Source organism: Globicephala melas, chromosome 14, assembly GCF_963455315.2.
Source record: "Globicephala melas chromosome 14, mGloMel1.2, whole genome shotgun sequence".
Lineage (NCBI taxonomy): Eukaryota > Metazoa > Chordata > Mammalia > Artiodactyla > Delphinidae > Globicephala > Globicephala melas.
The window spans coordinates 11,797,896-11,819,135 of record NC_083327.1 but is presented as its reverse complement, the minus strand read 5'-3'; the positions used below and the strand labels follow the sequence as shown (position 1 = coordinate 11,819,135).

Sequence of the window (21,240 nt, the reverse complement as noted above, 5' to 3'; positions counted from 1 at the left end):
TATTAAGAATGCCCAATTTTTTCAATTCTCAAATTAATCCACTTGTTTATAGGATCATTGATTCATTAACAGAATACAATGTCTATTCAAAAATAACATAATTTTTGTAATAACATAATTTTTGTCAGAATTACATAGCCTGCGTTCACTTTTGCAAACAATCCTTTGAACATTTTCTTGCTTTTGGAATGAAAACTTCATTGTTTTCCAGGCAATTTAACAAAATGTAAATTACATCACTGCAATTCATCATTCCCATTTACCTTTCCTTTGCCCTATTTATGCCAAGGACAAATACTATCTAGCCTCAAGATTAAAATGTCTTCAGAAGTCTAATTAGACTTTACAATTTTGAACATTTTCTAAATATTGTAAGTAATAGCTTTTAAAAAATTTTATGTCTGTGTCTTTCTTATTAATGAGGGAGGAACTTCTTAATATTGAAAACATTAAATAATTCTTGTCTCATGCTATACTAAAATAAAATACACTAAATTGAGATAATACATCTAATCTAATCATCATCACAGAATTCCAAGTATTAGTAGAATTCCAGCTATCAAGTGGGTACTCATGATAGAGCTGAATTCAGGTAATACAGGTCCCAGCAGTAGGATATAAGCCATGAGTAAGATGCTGTACAGCTAAAAGTGGGTAATATTCATTAATCTAATTAATTTTATTAAGGGCTTACAATTAGCTAGGCACAGTGTTATATGCTGAGATACAATGAACAGGCTATAGATGTCAGATAATTTATTAGCTGAGCTCAATATATGTCACAGAGTAGGGTGTTCAGTAGATATTTGCTGAATGAAAAATGAATGTTGACATAGATAAAAGTTATTCTATATTCTGTTTCTGTAAAATATTAAATTCCCCCAAGGTACTACTAAGCAACAGCACTGTCTGTCTCTTCATCAGACAGTATGAGTAGAAAAGGTCACAGATGCTGGATTCATTCTCAGTATTGAAAAGGTCAGATAGAGGAATGCCTCTCTCCTCTTCTTAATTATTAATCTTCAGGATCCCAAGGACTTAGGTCAGGTGAGGCTAGGAGAAGAGCAGCACACCATCTTTCTCACTTCATCAATTCTAAGACACAGCTGATTGTAAGTCACATCTCAACTTCATAAAGGTTATAATGTGAAAATATGTGTTTTGAAAATTGATTAAATATGGTATAATACAGTGACTCTCAACCTATAGCTGAAACCTACATCTATCACAGTTTTAAACATTTTTCAGCTATGACAATATGGATAAGCCATAGTTTTTCTGTTGCCTCGCCTAAAAACTTGGAAAAAAATCTTCCTTCACCTAGCTGAAAAGAGAAAGCTGAATCAGATACATCTGAGGTCACTTTCAACCTCTAAGAGCCAGGGTTTTGCTTTTATGATCCCTTTTAATATCAGCTACCTTGACCTTAAGCCATCAGTGGGAGAAGAGGCTAAAACAGGTAATTTCGCTTATCTTAAGATGAATTAGATCCAAACATCTAATTTCTGCTCCTTGTCAATTGCTACAATTTTTAACAAACAGCTTATAAACTTTTAGCTTAAAGAAATTACCGCCACAAGGAAAATTAAAAATAAAATAGATGACAAATACATAGCAGCCTAACTAATCTAATTAGCTTTATCTCTTAAAAAAAAAACCCCATGATCTGGAAGCTATTCTTTCACCTACAAACAGCACAGTTCTCTTGGTGAACACTTTACTAATTCTGTACCTTTGTTCATCCTCTACCTTTCACCAAGACGACTAAAAGCACTGAACGTAGCTTCTATCCACATCAGATGCTGTGACTAAGAGGGATATGCCTCTATTGCTAAATTGTGTGTATCTAAAATTATACTTTTATTTTAAAGTTTTATAATTAATTTCTGACAAATGGCTTCCTATGTATATCTTCCCTTTGGCCTAGTGGGCAGCTCACTTGCTACTTTATATGACAAATTAATGTCAAGAAACTTTACTTTGAGGAAAATGAAGAAATTAAAGATTAGTTTTAAACTTAGTTTTAAATTTTTTTATGATACTATGTTTGACTCAAATATATATCTTTGAAGAAGGTGGGCTTTACAGCTATAACCAATGTTTTAACCTAGCCTACCTATCTTTGGCCGGGCTAATTAGAGGGCACAGGTTTTATGATTAAAGCATGATTATAAATAAATAGGATTTGATTATACTATAGAGTGAATTTGTTTTTTATAGTGGGGAAAAAAGAGCACATTCAGAAAATAGCTTGGCACAAACAGGCTTATTAGAAATAAACAATCTTACAGAATACCAACCTCAGATAAGGTTACTCTGCAACCATGATAAAATGAGACAAAGTAAGGCCATTTCATAATTTGTCTCAGCAGAGACAAATATAAGATCACAATGCAACCCCTCAAAATACCAAATATACTTTTTTTTGCTAAATGAGCGAATGCAACTTCTTTATCCAAACAAACCACTGCTTCCTTAGACCTTCCACCAAACCAAAGCCCAAATTCTTTTACTGCCTCTTTCAAACACACTTTTACTGAGAGGATCCATAGTCGCCCATGTTGTGTGTTCTCCCTTGAGGCAAGTACTAAACCCAAGTTGTCCAACTACAGGGGTATTCCTGGAGGTCTTTGGCTGGAGGACACAGGAAAATTAAAAAATGAAATACAAAAACTCTCAAGTTTAAGTTGTATAATAAGACTATCCTATACATCTATGCCTCTCTAGTCACTAGGGGAGAATAGACTATCCTATACTTCTATGCCTCTCTAGTCACTGGGGGAGAAAAACACAAAATGTTTACCACCCCCATTTACTTAGAAAATAGCTTTAAGTGGTAAACATGGTTTTCAGTGAGCAAATGACATAAATCCAGCCACCTTTTCTTCTTTTCGATTAAGAGCCAAAGTGTATCTTAAACTAAAGATTCAAATTATTCTATGTGACCTAATCACCATTCTGTACATAGCAGTCTTTTCTATATAGGATGTCTGCTAGACCACAAGCACCATTTTTAAAAGATGACATTATTCTACACTGATGGATAAAATGAAATTAGAAAGATCTCTTATCTAGTGTCTGTAAAATTCAGTATCTTATATGATTCACTGGAAAAGTATATTAATTTCCATAAAGTAAAGAATATAAGTGTCAATATATACAACAAATTTCAGAAAGAAGTTAAAAAATGGATGAATTATTCACCTCAAAAACACATCTGCTAAAAACTGCCATCATATTAACATAAAGGAAATTGTTACTCACGCTTCATTAAGGGGTACAAAAATAAAATCCTTTTCAAAAATATCTACATGCCGGGTCCATGTTTTTACTCTTCCATGTCGCTTCTGCTGTATTCTGTAAGACAAGAGAGAAACTATCAAGCTTTTGAAGTGTTTCTAGTGTTTCTGCCTCTATGCAGCAATTTATACATTACAAAGATTGAGATGTTAATAGATCAGTTGTATGATTTAACAAGTTGTGAGAAGAAAGCAGAACATCTGAGATGGAGCTGGGAAGATGGGAAACTGCCCGTCCCTGAATCTGGAAGAAAGAGATTATTTAATTCATCCTACTACTTACTAGGGTGGATCAGAGCTACTATTTTTATTGTTGCAGAACTGGTTTTAGCAATGATATCGAGAAGCATATCAGACCATGACGTATAAGAACTGAGGAGAAGAGAGCAGGAAAAGTGAGCACTATCTTACAGCTGGTGAAACAGGACAGAACCAGCACTGGTCAAAACCAACCACTACCATCAACTCTAAGAAGCAAAATCAGGGATCACTGGAATAGTAGAAAATATTATTAATATTATGCACAGCAGCCATCAATTCAAGACATTTAACAGCACTTATGACAAAAAATGTTCCAACTCTTTGTGTGTATCTTGTGACCAATTGCCAGCAAGTATTAGAGCTGGATGCAGTCACTATATGGAGAGGCATTATAAATAACTCAGGCCTCATATGTAGAATGTTGTTTCCTTAACTTGTCTGAGAAGAATTATCCAAAGAACTTATTAAAATTACAGATTCACAGGTTCCTCTGTTAGCTATTATGGATGGAACATCTAGGGTAAAACAGAGCAATCGGTATTTAATAAGTATTCAAGTAATTTTTCTTTTTTAAACTATCAGATATATTTGGGAAATACTGATCTAGATATCAGACCTAAAACCTTTATGAATTCCAGGTATTCTTGGAGTTTTAGAACATTATAAATTATATTAATTTTGCTAATTGAGAATGGAAGTAAAAAATGTTGCTTTAATACAAATAAGCGATTTTTTCTAAGTTAAACTTAAGTGACTTACTACATCTGTTAAATATTTTCAAAAAGCTTGACTTACGACAGATTAGTTGTTTCATGAAGATTTCTCCTCTCTCTCTGATTAAGGCGTTTATAGAAGAAAGAACTGAATACATGAATTCGGTCAGCTTCTTCTTTCTTCAATTTTTCAAGCACCAAATACCTGTTTTATAAAAAGTAATTCCAAATAGAATGAATTTAACAGTGTATACTAAAAACAGTGATCAAATATCTATTTAGCCACCATCAATCTCTATTCTTTTAAACTGAAAAACTCATAAACAAAATTTATTTCATATTCTAGACAATGATTACTATCAGATTATATGTAGGTAATAAGTGGTGTTTGAGAGTAAAACTAGGATTTGAAAGATCTAATCTTCTAAAACAAGGGCACATTTATGAACATTCATAGAAACATTATTTATCATACCCTAAAACTAGAAATGACAGAAATGCTCATCACCGATGAATGGAAAATGTGATATATCCATACAATGGAATATTATTTGGCAATAAAAAGAAATGAAGGACTTCCCTGGTGGCGCAGTGGTTAAGAATCCGCCTGCCAATGCAGGGGACACGGGTTTGAGCCCTGGTCTGGGAAGATCCCACACGCCACGGAGCAACTAAGCCCACGTGCCACAACTACTGAGCCTTTGCTTTAGAGCCTGCAAGCCACAGCTACTGAGCCCGCGTGCCACAACTACTGAGCCCACATGCCGCAACTACTGAAGCCCGTGCACCTAGAGCTTGTGCTCTGCAACAAGAGAAGCCACTGCAATGAGAAGCCCGTGCACCGCAACGAGGAGTGGCCCCCGTTCGCCGCGACTAGAGAAAGCCCACGTGCAGCAACGAAGACCCAATGCAGCAAAAAATATATTAAAAAAAATGAAGTTCTGATACATGCTGTAACATAGAAGAACCGTGAAAACGTTATGCTAAGTGAAAGAAGCTAGTCACAAAAGTCCACATATTGTATGATTCCATGTACATGAAATGTTCAGAGTATGCAAATCCAGAGATAGCAAGGAGACTGGTGGTTGCTTAGAGCTGGGTGGGCTGGGGAAATGGGGAGCCACTGCTAATGGGTATTGAGGGTCTGTAGGGGGTGAAAATGTTCTAATATCGATGATGGTTGCACAACTGTCTGAACACACTAAAAACCACTGAATTATACACTTTAAATGGGTGAATTGTATGGTATGTGCTCTGTACGTCAATCAAGCTGCTATTTTTATGTTTTATGTTTATTTTGTTTTCAACAGTTAATAAACCATGACTAGCCATAAACTGCTTTTTATAAAAACATAAAGAATCTGTACAGTGGTGAGGTTATAACAATGACTCTTTAAAGTAATCTTACATCAGTTCTAATTTTTCCTTGCCTTAGTTGTTTTTTTCTATAGGTCTATATCAAGACAAATAGAAATGGTTTATATTACACAGAGAAATTATGATATATTAAATTTAATTATTTATGCTCCAAACTCCCTCAAAGGAGCTATGCAAATTCAAGCTTATGAGCATATTCATCTTATTAAAATGAGGAGAGTATGAAAGCCTTGTGAAACCTTACACAGAGCGAGCCAAGTACCCAGAAGGCACATCTTTGAGACCTGTCACTTCTGTCATAATATTTGATAATTCTAAAGCTCAAGTTCTGATGAAAAGGACCTAACTTACAGATTGCTTGCTTTAGGGCAACTCAGTGTGCCCCGACAAAAGATATAAGACAGTGAATCACCTCATGACACAGTTTAAATGAATCGCTGAATTCTACATCTATATTCAAAACAGAGAATGTAGTGAACTGGACTTGAATTTAGGGACTACACCATAATGGGTGAACCATGCTGCTTTTACCATTACAAACTACAATAGCTATTTTGTAAACTGAATTGAATAAAAAAAGGGATAGTTCAACTTAAAAAAGAAAGTTATTGGTGATTTAAGAAAATGGGCTCTACTTCATATATAAACAAATCCACGCTTTATTTTTGTAAATGAAAGAAATAAATTTATTTGAAGATAAAAGGATTTTCATACAGAAAACTTAAAAAGATCTACAGACATACTAGAAATAAAAGAGTTTTAGCAAGATGTCTGGCTATACGGGCAAAATATATTTCTTGTTGAAATCCTCAAAAATGTTACGTATCAGTTGGTCTCCAAATTGCATAAATTTCGCGGAGGGTTCCTCAAGCTAGTGCCGCTGACATTTTAAGCCAGATAATGCTTTGCTGTGGGGGGCGTGTCCTGTGCAGCATAGGGTGCTTGGCCTTACCTCTGGCCTCTACCCACAGATGGTATCAGCACGCATCCCTTCCTTTTGTGAGGACCAAAATGCCCAAAGTGCCCCCAGTGCAGAATCACTGATTCTGTGCAATTACAATCAAAATCTCAAAAGGACTTTAAAAATGGAATCTGGGACTTCCCTGGTGGCGCAGTGGTTGAGAGTCCGCCTGCCGATGCAGGGGACGCGGGTTCGTGCCCTGGTCCGGGAAGATCCCACAATGACGCAGAGTGGCTGGGCCCATGGGCCATGGCCGCTGAGCCTGCGCGTCCGGAGCCTGTGCTCCGCAACGGGAGAGGCCACAGCAGTGAGAGGCCTGCGTACCACAAAAAAAAAAAAGGAATCTGATGGGCTGATTCCAAAGTTTATCTGAAAGAATCAAAAGGTCAAGCATATCCAAAACATTTGTGAAGAAGAATATGGCGGAGAGCTTGCCTTTCTATTACAGATAACAAGAATAAAGTAACACTAATCATGGCAGTGTGGTACTGATGCAGGAATAGGTGCACGGCCAACGGAACAAATTATACAGCCCCGAAAACAGACCTGTGCAACTATGTTATCTTAGCGTAACAAATCCTAGAGGAATTAAGGACTTAAAAGTGAAAAAACAAAACTTCAAAAAGCCTTTTAATTTAAAAAAACTAGTTTTGTCTTTCTAATATAGATCCATAAGCATTTCTGTGACTATATATAGTTCTGGGTCTTTTTATGTACATCTATTAGAATTATTAATTTTAATTAAAACAACTAAGTCTCTTATTTTAGAATTAAAGGGAAAATCCAAGTTTATTACAAAAAAACTTTTGGGAATTTCTTTCATTTTGGGATTTCTTTCCATTTCTTTCATTTGTTTTTTTCTTTCTGTATAAATCATTTAAATATTGGATGTCATAGTGAAGCTGTTCACCTGCTATTTTATAAAGCAGACAATCTAACAATTCAATCGTGACATTTAGTTACAGGATGAAGTTAAAAGATGATTTTAAGGTTTTGAAAATAATTTTTATTAAAATTATTCTTTTTCCCTGCATTTTATTAACATTCTCTAGATGCAATGCCTTTCTACTTTTTATAATTCTGGCAAACTGTTTAAAGGTTTGTTTCTAACTTGTAGAGTTAGAAATGGAAAAGAATGAGCAGCTCTGGTAGCAACTGAATTACTTATTTTTAATAGTGAAGTTTTAAAAAGTTTCCTCTTTTCGGGACTTCCCTGGTGGCCCAGTGGTAAAGAATCTGCCTTACAATGCAGGGGACACGGGTTCGATCCCTGGTCAGGGAACTAAGATCCCACATGCCGCAGGGCAACTAAGACTGTGTGCCACAACTACTGAGCTTGTGCACCTCAACTAGAGAGCCCGAGTGCCGCAAACTACAGAGCCCACGTGCTCTGGAGCCTGCACGTCACAACTAGAAAGAGAAAACCCACAAGCCACAATTAGAGAGAAACCCGTGAGCCGCAATGAAAAGCCTGCATGCTGTAACAAAAGATCCTGCATGCCTTGATGAAGATCCCATGTGCCGCAACTAAGACCTGACACAACCAAAAATAAATAATAAATCTTTAAAAAGAAGTTTCCTCTTTTTAATTCACTTCTAAGGAATGTCATGAGATGAATATAAACAAAGATTTTTTAAAAATCATGGATTTTGGGCTTCCCTGGTGGCGCAGTGGTTGAGAGTCCGCCTGCCGATGCAGGGGACATGGGTTCGTGCTCCGGTCTGGGAAGATCCCACATACCGCGGAGTGGCTGGGCCCGTGAGCCACGGCCGCTGAGCCTGCGCGTCCGGAGCCTGTGCTCCGCAACGGGAGACACCACAGCAGTGAGAGGCCAGCAAGCCGCAAAAAAAAAAAAAAAAAAATCATGGATTTTGTTAGATTTTCTATCTTATTTGGAATAGATCTGCATCAGAAAGGCAGAACCTGTAGATAATGTAAGTTTACTGTATAAAATTTGCTCTAAACTTTAACTATATGATGTCAAGGGGCCTCCTGAAAATATATAAAGAATTTCAAAAGAATAAAAAAAGACTATAAAATCTCTATTGTAATGTAAAAAATACAGATTTAAGTATGAAATAGAATAAACTAAAATATAAACAAAACACAGGAGTTCAATTTATTTTTTAGATCCAACTATGTGCTTTCAAAAACAAAAAGACATTTTAAACATAAAGACTTAAACAGGTTAAAAGTAAAAGGGTGAAGAAACATACATCATGCATCAGCAAACACAAACCGAAAGAAAGCTGGAGTAGCTATATTAATTTTGAACAAAGTAGGATTAAAAACAAGGAGATTATCAAGAATAAACAGGAACATTATGTAATGATAAAGGGGTTGATTCTCCAAGAAGACATAAACATGTATGTACCTAACAAGAGAGCTTCAAAATACATAAGGAGAAATAGACAAATCAATAACTGTAGTTGGAGATCAACGACTTTCTCAATAATTACAGAACAAAGTAGGTGGAACATCAGTAAGGACAAAGACCATTTGAATAGCACTAGCACAACATGACCTAGCTGACATTCACAGAACACCACTTTATCCAATAACAGCAGCACTGTTCTACACAATCACTTAAGATTTTTCAGTAGCTTGGTTTGTTAAGGTAGTATACATTAGGATTAAGAGAACACATCTTTTTTTAATTAATTAATTTTTGGCTGCATTGGGTCTTCGTTGCTGCACGTGGGCTTTCTCTAGTTACGGTGCGAGGGCTTCTCGTTGCGGTGGCTTCTCTTGCTGTGGAGCACAGGCTCTAGGCACCCGGGCTTCAGTAGTTGTGGCACACAGGCTCAGTAGCTGTGGTTCGTGGGCTCTAGACCACAGGCTCAGTAGTTGTGGTGCATGCGCTTAGTTGCTCCATGCCATGTGGGATCTTCCCGGACCAGGGCTTGAACCCGTGTCCCCTGCATTGGCAGGTGGATTCTTAACCACTGCGCCACCAGGGGAGTCCCTCCAGCAGCTTTTAACAACCAGTTTTTTTAAAAAAATATTGTCTTCTGATATACATTTGAATAAACTAGAAAATACTGGAGAGCACTAAACACACTGATAGTTAAGTTCTGTTTTGTTTCATACACACATCCATCTTATATCACAAAGCAGTAAACACATACAAATTTATACATGTATAAACACATTACACATACATGTATTCATGTATATGTATATGTTATGTGTATTCTGGGTCATGACATAAGCCCTTCTAGGAGAGCTTCTTGATTCCTCATATTTCCCAACCCCCAGAGAGAATGAAGCTTTCTTTTTCTGCTATGTTTGTACCATGTTAATGCTTCTGCCAATACTTTAATCCCACATTCGTGTTCCCCATAAAATCATAAACTTTTAACACAGTACCTGCCACAAAGTTGGCACTTGGTGAACATTTATTGAAGGAAACGAGTGAAATCATACTTTTGTCCTTGCTCAACAAATTATTACCTAACCTAGGGTAGTAACAATTTTAGACGCTTTAAATACTACAACACTGATAATATAATAAGCTATCATTTATGATCACTTTGCATGTACCAGGTATTTTTCCTAGCACTTGAAATGTATATCTTATTTAATTCTCATGATCCTTTTAGATATTATTTTTCCCATTTTTAAAATGAAGAAACATTCACAGAGACATTAAATAACTTTTCAGATGTCATACAGTAAGTGGCAGTGATGGAATTCAAAATCCAAACAATTCTGACTCTAGAAAATACATGTATACATTATAAAATGTTAAAAATTTGCTAAAGGTCTAGGAGAAAATTAACTTACTTCAAATAAAAGTCTATAATAACATCATTTAAAAATTCTCCTTCACTTAGACAATGCAGGTCCTCATTAGTAACGGAGATGCCTCCCTTAGCTGGAGGTGGTGGATATACTATCAATCTGTAACAAAATTTTAAAAAATAAGCCAACAAATAAAAATAGGTATGCATATAACCAAAATGTAATAAAACAGAGAAGAAACTTAAGAGTGTTGCAAATGTAAAGGAATCCTCTCACTTTTCTACAGGGCCCATGAAGATGGTGTGGCTCTCTCCAGTTTCCTCATCATCAAAAAACTGGAATTCATGTTTGTTTTTAAGTTGTATTTTAGATTCAAGGGACACCTGGTAAAGAAAATTAAATTATCAATTCACAAAATCAATTTGAAACATTTTCAATAAAAAAAGTACAAGGCAAGAATGCTTTTCAATTTAAAAAGATTAAAAATAAGAAACAGGCAAAACTAGGGTCAACTTTCTTTTTATCTGTAGCTTCCAGAACAGTGATACTCTTCCAATTTTTGTAACTGGTTTTCCAGTATCCTAAGATCTCAACCATCCATATTAATTAGATTATGTTAGTAAAATCCAAAGAACAGATAGTGTTTTTTTCTTCTAGGAGTGTAGGCCTACCTAAGCTCAGGCAATCCATGGAATATGGGAGCAGAGGCTCAGGGAACAGAGTCTACTGAGCTTCAGTTCTCCAGAATCAAGAAATCCTTAAAGAAAGAGCCTTCCATTGAAATATGAGTCCATCACAGCTGCCTTAGGGCTCCAGCTGCTCTTTTCTTCCTCTGGCATTATCTCCTGTAGCCAATTCTGCAAAAGAAGGGGAATGGTTCCCCTTCCTCCCTCTATTCTTTTCTTCAACCCACTAACTGTGTGAATAGCTCTTTTCTGGTGAAGCCTTGCTCAACTTCACCAATAATATGCCTTGGATAGCCAGCCCTATTTCCAAATTTGTAGGCAGATGAAAGATTTAATATGTCTAATAAATTGTCAGCATTTCTAATAAATTGTCAGCAAACTTCAGTTGCTGTGATAGGTAAGTCATATTGATTAACATTATGTGTTATAGTAGTACTTCAGCCTTTGATTCAGGTAGCTTCAGAGTCACCTACTACATAATCCGTTATTCTAGAATTAGTTGAGAGTCAGAATCAAACGGTATACATTCTTCCTTTCCAAGTTTTCAACCATGTAGGCACACGTTACACATAAATGGACAATACATCAGGGACCAAAATTCCTTTATTTGTACTGAAGCCAATGTCACCACTGGGAACCAACAGCAAATTTAAGAAACAGAGTAACAATCGATTTGAATGTAGCACTGTACGTATATGTATGTTGAGAGTGAGGGAAAAAGAAAACAGGATGAGAGAAAAAAAGGAGACAAAAAGTAAAGATAAGAACAGAATGTGGAAAGGAACTAAAATAAAAATGCTCCTGAGACTTGTACCGATAAAATGCTCCTGAGACTTGTACCAATTACAATTTGTGTCACAAATAATCCACCACCATTAATATTTCGACACAAGGTGGTTTACAAATCACATATAAAAGCAAATAATTCTGAAATGGAATTAAAAGGATCTAACTCCAAATGAGCAATATGATAATGAACCACATTTCCCTTTAAAGGTACCATTTAAAATTACATTAAAAACATTAAAAAATATAATTACATTTTTAATTTTGTTTTCTTTCTGCACACAACTTCCTTTGCTGCTCTCTTCACACGTTCTTGTACAGGCAACAAGTCTGCTATTGGCTTCATCAAAGGGAATTTTCGCAAAAAAATTTGACACATTATTCTTTATACCAATGTCAGTAATGATATTTTCAAATACCATATTTGTCTGAGGATCAAGGCCATTTTGAAAAATTAGAATTATGTATTGTTCTTCCAAATCTGAAAAGAAATCAATATAACTGTAAGTATAAAGGAAAAAAAATAAGTAAACAGATACCAGAAAAAAAGTAACAACTAGTTATTTCCAAGAGTATCACCAGAAATCCTGGTATAAATGTTCAAAACACTGTTTGGCATACAGTGGATATACAATACTAGAATAAAGACCAATGACAGTGTCACCTAACAATGTCACCTAAGTTATTAAAAGAAAGGAACCAGAACACATTACTCTAGCAGCAGCTCAAGAACAAATCTATCCATAGATGTAACTAATTTATTTCATCTAATAGAATCCAAATATATTAGTTTTAAATATATAATCAGTTAACATTTTTGTCAAACACAAATAAGAAATTGCCAAGTGAATTGGTATCTCTAGATTTAACTGTAAAAACTGCTATTCAGGGCTTCCCTGGTGGCGCAGTGGTTGAGAATCTGCCTGCCAATGCAGGGGACACAGGTTTGAGCCCTGGTCTGGGAAGATCCCACATGCCGCGGAGCAACTAGTCCCGTGAGCCACAATTACTGAGCCTGCGCGTCCGGAGCCTGTGCTCCGCAACAAGAGAGGCCGCGATAGTGAGAGGTCGGTGCACCGCGATGAAGAGTGGCCCCCGCTTGCCGCAACTAGAGAAAGCCCTCGCACAGAAACGAAGAACCAACACGGCCATAAATAAATAAATAAAATTAAAAAAAAAAAAAAAAAAAAACCTGCTATTCACTAATGTGCCAACTCTTGCAACTTTAATAGTAGCTATCACTTACTCATCATTAAGCTGAAGCAGCAATTACTGAGGAAAAATATTTTACAACTAATCATGCTATAACCACAAACGTTAGAGGGGAAGGGAAACAAAATGGAGAACCACACTGATTTATTGTAGAGGATTGAAGACCTGTTCGATGAACGTTCAAACTTCCTAATCAGGCTAAGTTTCAAGGTTTCCAGATTGATCGCTGATTTACTGTTAGAACTCCTATCAGTACATTTAAACAAAACAAAACAAACAAACAAACAACTCATTTTATTCAGATCATACAGTGTTAAAATAAAGAGTATATATCTTTTGAATTTTAACCCATTTTGAAAACTTTCTACATGGGTAAACCCGGGTTATATCTTCAGAACTTCCACTTTCTGTGGACTTTTCCTCACCTATAAAATGAGAGAAGTAATATCTATCTTACAAGGTCACTGTAAGGATTGTAATTAAGATACATCTAAGGTATCTATCAAAGTCGACTCACGTTCTGCTAAACAATGTATTGTATGTATTACTATATTTGCTCTACATAACTTACTTGTTAACTTATTTATTCCTTTACAGTCATTCCGAACTTCATCCTCCATGTTCATCTGCAGTTGCATGCTCAGTTTCTGATAAACTGCTGCAGTCGTCTGAAGAAACACTACTGGTAATTTTCGGACATTACACCACTCACATTTTGTTAGATCAGAGGTATTTAAAGTAATCCCTACAGGTTCCTTTTCTGGTTCTGGAGAAAAACAAATGGAAATGGAAAATAAATCAATTCTTAAGAGGGCAAAATCATGAATGGAGGAAACTGTAAGGAAGTACAATTTTAAAGTTAAGTACATATTTATTATACTCTGTAAACAGTAACTCTAGTGGGAAATGAAGGAAAATCTTTGATCTTAAAGAAGATCTACATTTTTTCCCAGATGGAAAGAGGATTCTAATGAAGCATACTTAAAAAATTAAACATAGCTTTTGTGATGTTACAGTATGAAATTACACCATTAAGGTATAATGCCTTTTGTTAAGATGTATGTAATAACTAACCATCTTAATGAATTCTAAGAATATCATTTAATTTTTTATTCCATTGAAGTGTTTTAGTGTAAGCAAAGCTTTAGTGAGCAGTAGGATATAAAATAGCTTACCTTCTAGCTGTATCTTGATAAAATCTAAACAAAACTAAAAAATAAGATACGTTAGTAACAATCATAGATTTCTGAAGATTTTGCTACAAACACCCTAAATGACATGTTATTTGGGACTTAGCCCACATAAGGCAGAAAAACTGATCCATGTACTGCATTCCTCTATCTGGCCTTTACAATACTGAGAATGAAGTCAGCCTTTGTTGAAAACATAGTTGGAAATAGACAGTTAGGGACACCAAGTTAAGACATTTAAAATAAAGGCTTTTACAAAATAAGTACAGTGCTGTAGGAAGATTAACCTACCAACAATGTATAGGATACATTAGAAAGAAGAAAAATTATGACTTAGAAGGCAGGTTAAGGAGATTATGTTAAAATTTTAATAGAAAATATACATTTGAATTGGATTGGTGGTAGTAGAGTAATAAGGAGACAGGTATGACAGGTAAGATAAAGGGACTATAGAAAGTCCTTTGGGCTTTATGGACACTGAACTAGTTCAAAACCACAATGCCTCTTGAGTGGCCACTGTAGTCCACTAATCTATTTCTAGGAGTTGCTATGTTACAAGGCATTTTTCTGCAGACCACAAAGCTTTTGGATTCTTCTTTCTCTCATACAGTTCTTTAAAATACTCTTTTCATGCATCGAGCTAGCATGAGAATAAAATGATAACACACTGGAGGGTAATTCTAACTCAGTGAGAACAAGCATCTTCCTATGATGAATACGTACTACCTTGAATATTACATCATGATTAAAAAAAATTTTTTATTGGAGTATATATAATAAATTTTTTACCCAGTAATTTTTATGGTGAGTAGCAATTTACAATTGTTTATATATTCCTAAGCAATTTGAAATCTTGAAATAATTTTAATATTCTATTAAATATTTTAACTTATAAATTTTAAAATATTACATATTAGCCTCAGCCATGAAATTCTGAATCTTATAATTGGTACAGTAAAGAGCTTAGAAGGTACTTACAATTACAGGCTCTATTAATAGTCGGCAGAGTGTTCCTACTCGTATACTTCGACAGTTTAAAATTACGCTATCAAAGGAACTTTGGCAGCTTAAAGATACAGGATCAACTAAAGTTTCTTGAGAAATCACTTTGCGACGTTTTAGAGGTATGTTGATAATAGAATTACCAAACTGAAAAAGGAAAAAAAATTTTCACTTAATAAGTTACTAAAACAAAGCTGCAAACTAAGTAGACATATGCAAAGAAGACCCAACATAAGAAATATAATTATTGGGACTTCCCTGGTGGCACAGTGGTTAAGAATCCTCCTGCCAATGCAGGGGACATGGGTTCAAACCCTGGTCCGGGAATATCCCACATGCTGCAGAGCAACTAAGCCAATGCGTCACAAGTACTGAGCCTGCGCTCTAGAGCCCACGAGGCACAACTACTGAGCCCGTGTGCTGCAACTACTGAAGCCTGTGTGCCTAGAGCCCATGCTCCACAACAAGAGAAGCCAGTGCAATGAGACGCCTACACACTCTAACAAAGGGTAGCCCACACTCGCTGCAACTAGAGAAAGCCCACGCACAGCAACAAAGACCCAACACAGCCAAAAATAAACAAATAAATATTTTTTTAAAAAGAAATATAATTATCAAGACATAAGACTGATTTTATTTCAACAGTGTTAGATGAAGTAAATATTTATTGATTCTATAACAATAACAGTAAACCCTTCTATTTTATCTTGCTATATTTTATCTGGCTATTAATTGAAATGCCAGTAATAGCACAGCAGTGAGAAATGGTACTCTGGGAATCAGACAGCCTGGGTTCAAAGCACAACTATGCTACCTTTTAATGATCTGATCTTGTAAAACGTAATAACTCCTACTAAAGTTTTGGTTTCCTAAGCTAAAATGTAAGAGTATTTACTCGAATTAATGCATATAAGCAGCTTAGCACTGTGCTTCATGCACAGTAAAATGCTGGATAAAAGTTAGCTAGTAATAGTGGTAGTGGTTGTAGTATTTGGATTAAATTAGCAGCTCTTTAGAAAACATATAATTTAGGAAAATGGTTATTTATTATAAAATGATGCTTCTTTATATATTAAAAAGTGTTAAATGACTTGATCTGTTAAGATTTCAGTCACTCTCAAATGCAAATTAATCATAATATAAAAATGTATTTTATATAAATATACTTTAAATTAAATGTAATTAAAAGTAAAGTTATTATGTTAAAAACCTTATTATCATCACAAGAATAAAACATGATCTTGATTAAAAACCAAGAGGAAAAAAAAATGTCCACTGCACAAAATAGTCACTACTCCCATTATCCCTCTAGAGACATTTCTGTGATCTATGTCACAAGAAAAAATATGTATTAAAACAAAATGTGATACACACACACATATTTATTTCTGTAAATTGCTTTCTCAGGCTTATTAACAGATTTATCATGAATATTTTCCCAGGTTATTAACAGAAACCTATTAGAGCAGTTTAAAAACTTTTTTTAGCTTTAGAATTATTTCTTCAATTGAGACGTTATTTAGCTCAATAATAAGTTAGATAATTTAAGAGCTGCTCCAGCTGAATCCATAGTGGAGAGACTGAGTCTAGAACTTGGGCGGTCCACATCCTCCCAAGGGGCCTGTAAACTGGCACAGAGGAACCCGTACTATTCAGTGTGTCAGTGTAAAAACTGCTCACAAATTCATGGATATCCACGTTTATTTAACTGAGCCCTCCTATGCTGGACATCTGAGTTCTTTCTGACCTTTCCCCATGACACAATATTCTCTGGCAAGCATTTTTGCAGCTAAATCCTCGAATATACAATTATCACCAAATTGCACACCAGCATAATTATACCAATTTACACAGCCAATATTCCATTCCTCCAAACACTAGCCAAGAAGAAATACTACTATAGTTTAAATTTTTTAGCCATCTAACACTTAAAATATTTTACTTTAATTTCTTTTTTAGTACTTTACTTAAAAAAAAAAACCTCTATTCATACCCTTTACTCATTTTTCTATGGTTTGCTTCTATTTCTTGATTTTTAAGAAATTAAAAATATATAAAGGACCAACTCATACTTTGTCACATACTTCACTATTTTTTCTCATTTGCATTACCTATCAAATTCTGTGGATGGTGTTTTGGTTCACTGTTCTGTATCTTCCATTTAATCAAATATATTCATTTCTTCATTTATTATTCTTGCTTGTACTGAAATGTTTGGAAAGGTATTCCCCAAGATTATATTAAAAATATCAATCTATATTTTTTCTATAATTTTTTCTATAATTTTAACTGTATTTTATTATAGCTATTTTGTTTTTCATTTCTTACAGTTCCTATCTTCATCAAACATGTATGGTTCCATATTTTTATCTATAACTTCTAGAATTCCTGACATATGTACATACACATATAACTTTTTAACATACAAGTTTTTTAAAGTTCTTTTTACAAAAATAAGAAAATATGCATATTTCTGCATCTTGGTATTCTCACTAAGCAGGGCCATGTATAAATCCTAGAAGTCATTGATATAGCTCTGATTTTTATTGTCAGTGGCTGCATAACAGTCCATGGTATAGATATAGTTTCTTCAGCCATTTCTATATTAATGGGCAATGATTATGTTTGCTAATAATCATATTTATACATACAGTCTAAGCACTGGAGATAGAGGATTCCTTTGAGATTGAGTCTAGGGAATGAATTACTTGGTCATTCAGTATACCTTTTAAATATTTTAGTAGACGTTTTACATTGCTTTCCCAAAAGGCCATAACAACTTAATTTTTTTTCATCAGCATATAAGGAAAGTACCCTTTGCCTTGGATTGTTGCCAGTAGTACATATTAATCGATTTTGCATTAATTTTGAAAGTCTGTTAAGTACATGGTTATATTTCATTTTCTTTAATATGTACTTTTTCTATAAAAGTTTATTACCTGAATTTTCTCTTCTTATCTATTCCTATCTTCTTTTATTTTTTTTCCTCTAATTTTTAAAAGAGGACTAAATTCTGTCCCTTGGTCTATTATAGATATTAGTGTATGTTATCTGCATTATTACAAATATCCCTTTCTAGATCTATTGTCTATAGACATAATTTCTGTTATCCTTTGCCATCTGAGTATTTTAAAAATTTTATACAGTAAAATATAAAATATAGTAAAACCACAATATTATGGTAAAATACACCCAAGTTAAAATGACCTTTTCCTGCCCACTAGATTATACAAGTATATTTACACTTACATTTCACTTACTATAAGGTTATTGTTGTTTCTTGCTGAACTTTTTACACTTTAAGCCTTTAATTTAAATTTATTTTTGTATGTGTTTTAATGTTCTTTCAAATAATCTTCCAAGTGTTATTTTAAGTCCTACTTCATGACTAATTCATTCTTCTCCTAAGATACTGCCAAATTGTCCTCCCCCCCAAATATTTACATACCAAAGGAGACTTAATCTGAATAAATGTCAATAAATATGAAAAGTACCTGGTCTTTCATTCTTGCTTTTCTTGGCAAGGTAACTGTATTTAATTCTGAATCTGCTGGAATGCTTCTTAGTTCATGCTCTACTCTACAGGTGTTTTCATTTAGTGCTGCTTCTACTTTTCCCGTGGATGGTGCTGGGGATGAACATGCTGAATCAGCAGGTTGAGGAGAGATGCTTTCTCTTCTGTTAGTCCTATCACTGTCATCATCATCATCATCACTGGACAAAATGACTACAAAGAAAATGTTAAATACTTCAGATATTTCATTCCTGTCAGTTAAAAATGTAAACACATGAACAAAGTGGGAAATATATTTGCTTTCAATCTCCTCCAGATCTGAGATTAATAAAAATTAAGATATAATTCATTCTATCTGATGAAAAGTTAAATTTGGAGAACAATTAGAACTGACATTTTTTTAAACAACATACAAATGTAAAATTGATTCTACAGTCCACCACAATCACCCACACAGAAACATACACAAGTTACAGCAAAAATTAAATGTTTATCAGTAGGTTTATTTCAGAGTTCCAGAAAGTCTTAGGTATGAAGATAATCTGCATATCAATTATTCACAAAATAGCACGCATTTTAAATGTGTGTAAAATTGCATGTGACCAAATAATTTTATCTCACACAAGGAATCACTAACATCACAACTGGTCTTTGGGAGAACTTGGACCAGTGCTTAATGCTTAATAAATCTTGTTTAGTAAATGAACGTGGGCAAGACATTATATTAAGGTAATTTGCTCTTCTACCACGTACTCATTATTGAATCTTATCAAACTCATCTCTATATTGTAATTGCACAGAGCCAGCATACTGCACTTGAGTCAAATACTAACTCCTTACCCTGGTTCATAAATTTACGTAATCTGGCCCCACTCTACTTTCTCATACTACTCCATTTTTCCCTCTTTATGTTCCAGGTATACCAGCTTTTTTCTGTTCCTCTAACACCACCACCAGGTATACCGGCATTTTTTCCAGGTATACTGGCATTTTTTCTGTTCCTGTCTGACTGTAATTCCCCTAACACTTTTTTGCATTTTGGTCATCAAATATTAGCTTAAATACCACTTTTTGATTGACCACCCAATCTAAAGTAGCACACAGGTACTTATTCACATCAACTAATTTAAATTTCTGTTGTCTTTTGTTGTGGATGTTTACTTGCTCATTTGTCTCTCCCCACTAATATAAACTGTAAAAGAGCAAAAATACTGCCTTGCTTACTGCTATATTCCCAGCATCTAAAACTGCTTGGCAAAGAAAGTCATGTATTGAACAATGTATAAACTTGTACGAGCAATTTTCTTTTTCCGTATCATACACATAAATGCTTAGTTAATATTTTTTGAGTCATATACAAGTCCCAGAGAGGCATCACCCCTAGCATCACACCATTCATCTTTTTTATTTTGCTATCCAGTCTCAGGAGCAAATGCTAAAGTTGATCTTTTTCAGAACTGGTATTTTATTAACACAAAATCTAACAGGCCAGATTAAAAGGTCCAAGCTGATTTACACACACTTGAAAATTAGGGTCTTGCCACTTACTAGCTATTTGCCTCAGTTCTCCTCTGGATACTGGGGACAATAAAGTCCTATTTCAAAGGACTGTCTTAAGAACAAATGAGTTAATATGTAAAAGGTTTATAGCATAGTGTCTGTCATACGTAAGCTTTAAAAAAGTCCATGAACTGCTTATGTTGTTTATGAAAAGCTAAGCAGAAATACATATTAAATGGTAAGCCTAGTGTTCAACCTACCGTAATTTTTATTGTGCTTCAGAAACATTAAAACTTCTATAGCTACTCTATCAAACTTATTTTAACTAGAGCATGGACTTGAGGATATGGGGAGGGGGAGGGGTAAGCTGTGACAAAGTGAGAGAGTGGCATGGACATATATACACTACCAAACGTAAAACAGAGAGCTAGTGGGAAGCAGCCGCATAGCACAGGGAGATGAGCTCAGTGCTTTGTGACCACCGAGAGGGGTGGGATAGGGAGGGTGGGAGGGAGGGAGACGCAGAGGGAGGAGATGTGGGGATATATGTATACGAATAGCTGATTCACTTTGTTATAAAGCAGAAACTAACACACCACTGTAAAGCAATTATACTCCAATAAAGATGTTAAATAAAAAAAAAAACTTATTTTAAAGCCCCAATACTGCAACAGATAGAATTGTGGAGACAGGGCCTATAAAGAGGTAATAAAGGTTAAATGAGGTCATAAAGGTGAGGCCTTAATTTGAAAGGACTGGTGAAATAGGAAAAAGAGATGACAGAAATCTCCCTCTCCCTCTCTGCGCAAGCACAAAAGAAAGGCCATGTAAATACACAGAAAGAAGGTGGCTATCTGCAAGCCTGGAAGAGAGGCCTCACCTGATGGCACCTTAATCTTGGAGTTGCAGCATCCAGAACTGTGAGACAATAAATCTCTGTTGTTTAAGCCCACTCAGTCTATAGTATTCTGTTATGGCAACCCAAGCTGACTAA

At 34.9% G+C, this 21,240-nt stretch overlaps 1 protein-coding gene across 8 annotated transcripts in view; it reads right to left on the bottom strand.

Moving 5' to 3' along the window:
- Nucleotides 1-21,240, bottom strand: part of SENP6 (SUMO specific peptidase 6) — a 102,244-nt gene that overhangs the window by 14,797 nt on the left and 66,207 nt on the right. For all 8 annotated transcript variants that reach the window (XM_030859322.2, XM_030859323.2, XM_030859324.2 and 5 more), the window contains 9 exons: nt 18,727-18,959; nt 15,209-15,379; nt 14,216-14,249; nt 13,612-13,806; nt 12,083-12,309; nt 10,633-10,739; nt 10,399-10,515; nt 4,356-4,478; nt 3,265-3,357 (listed from right to left, as the gene is read on the bottom strand). In XM_030859322.2, the coding sequence (XP_030715182.1) occupies nt 3,265-3,357; nt 4,356-4,478; nt 10,399-10,515; nt 10,633-10,739; nt 12,083-12,309; nt 13,612-13,806; nt 14,216-14,249; nt 15,209-15,379; nt 18,727-18,959 (1,300 nt within the window). The remainder of the gene's footprint in view (nt 1-3,264; nt 3,358-4,355; nt 4,479-10,398; nt 10,516-10,632; nt 10,740-12,082; nt 12,310-13,611; nt 13,807-14,215; nt 14,250-15,208; nt 15,380-18,726; nt 18,960-21,240) is intronic.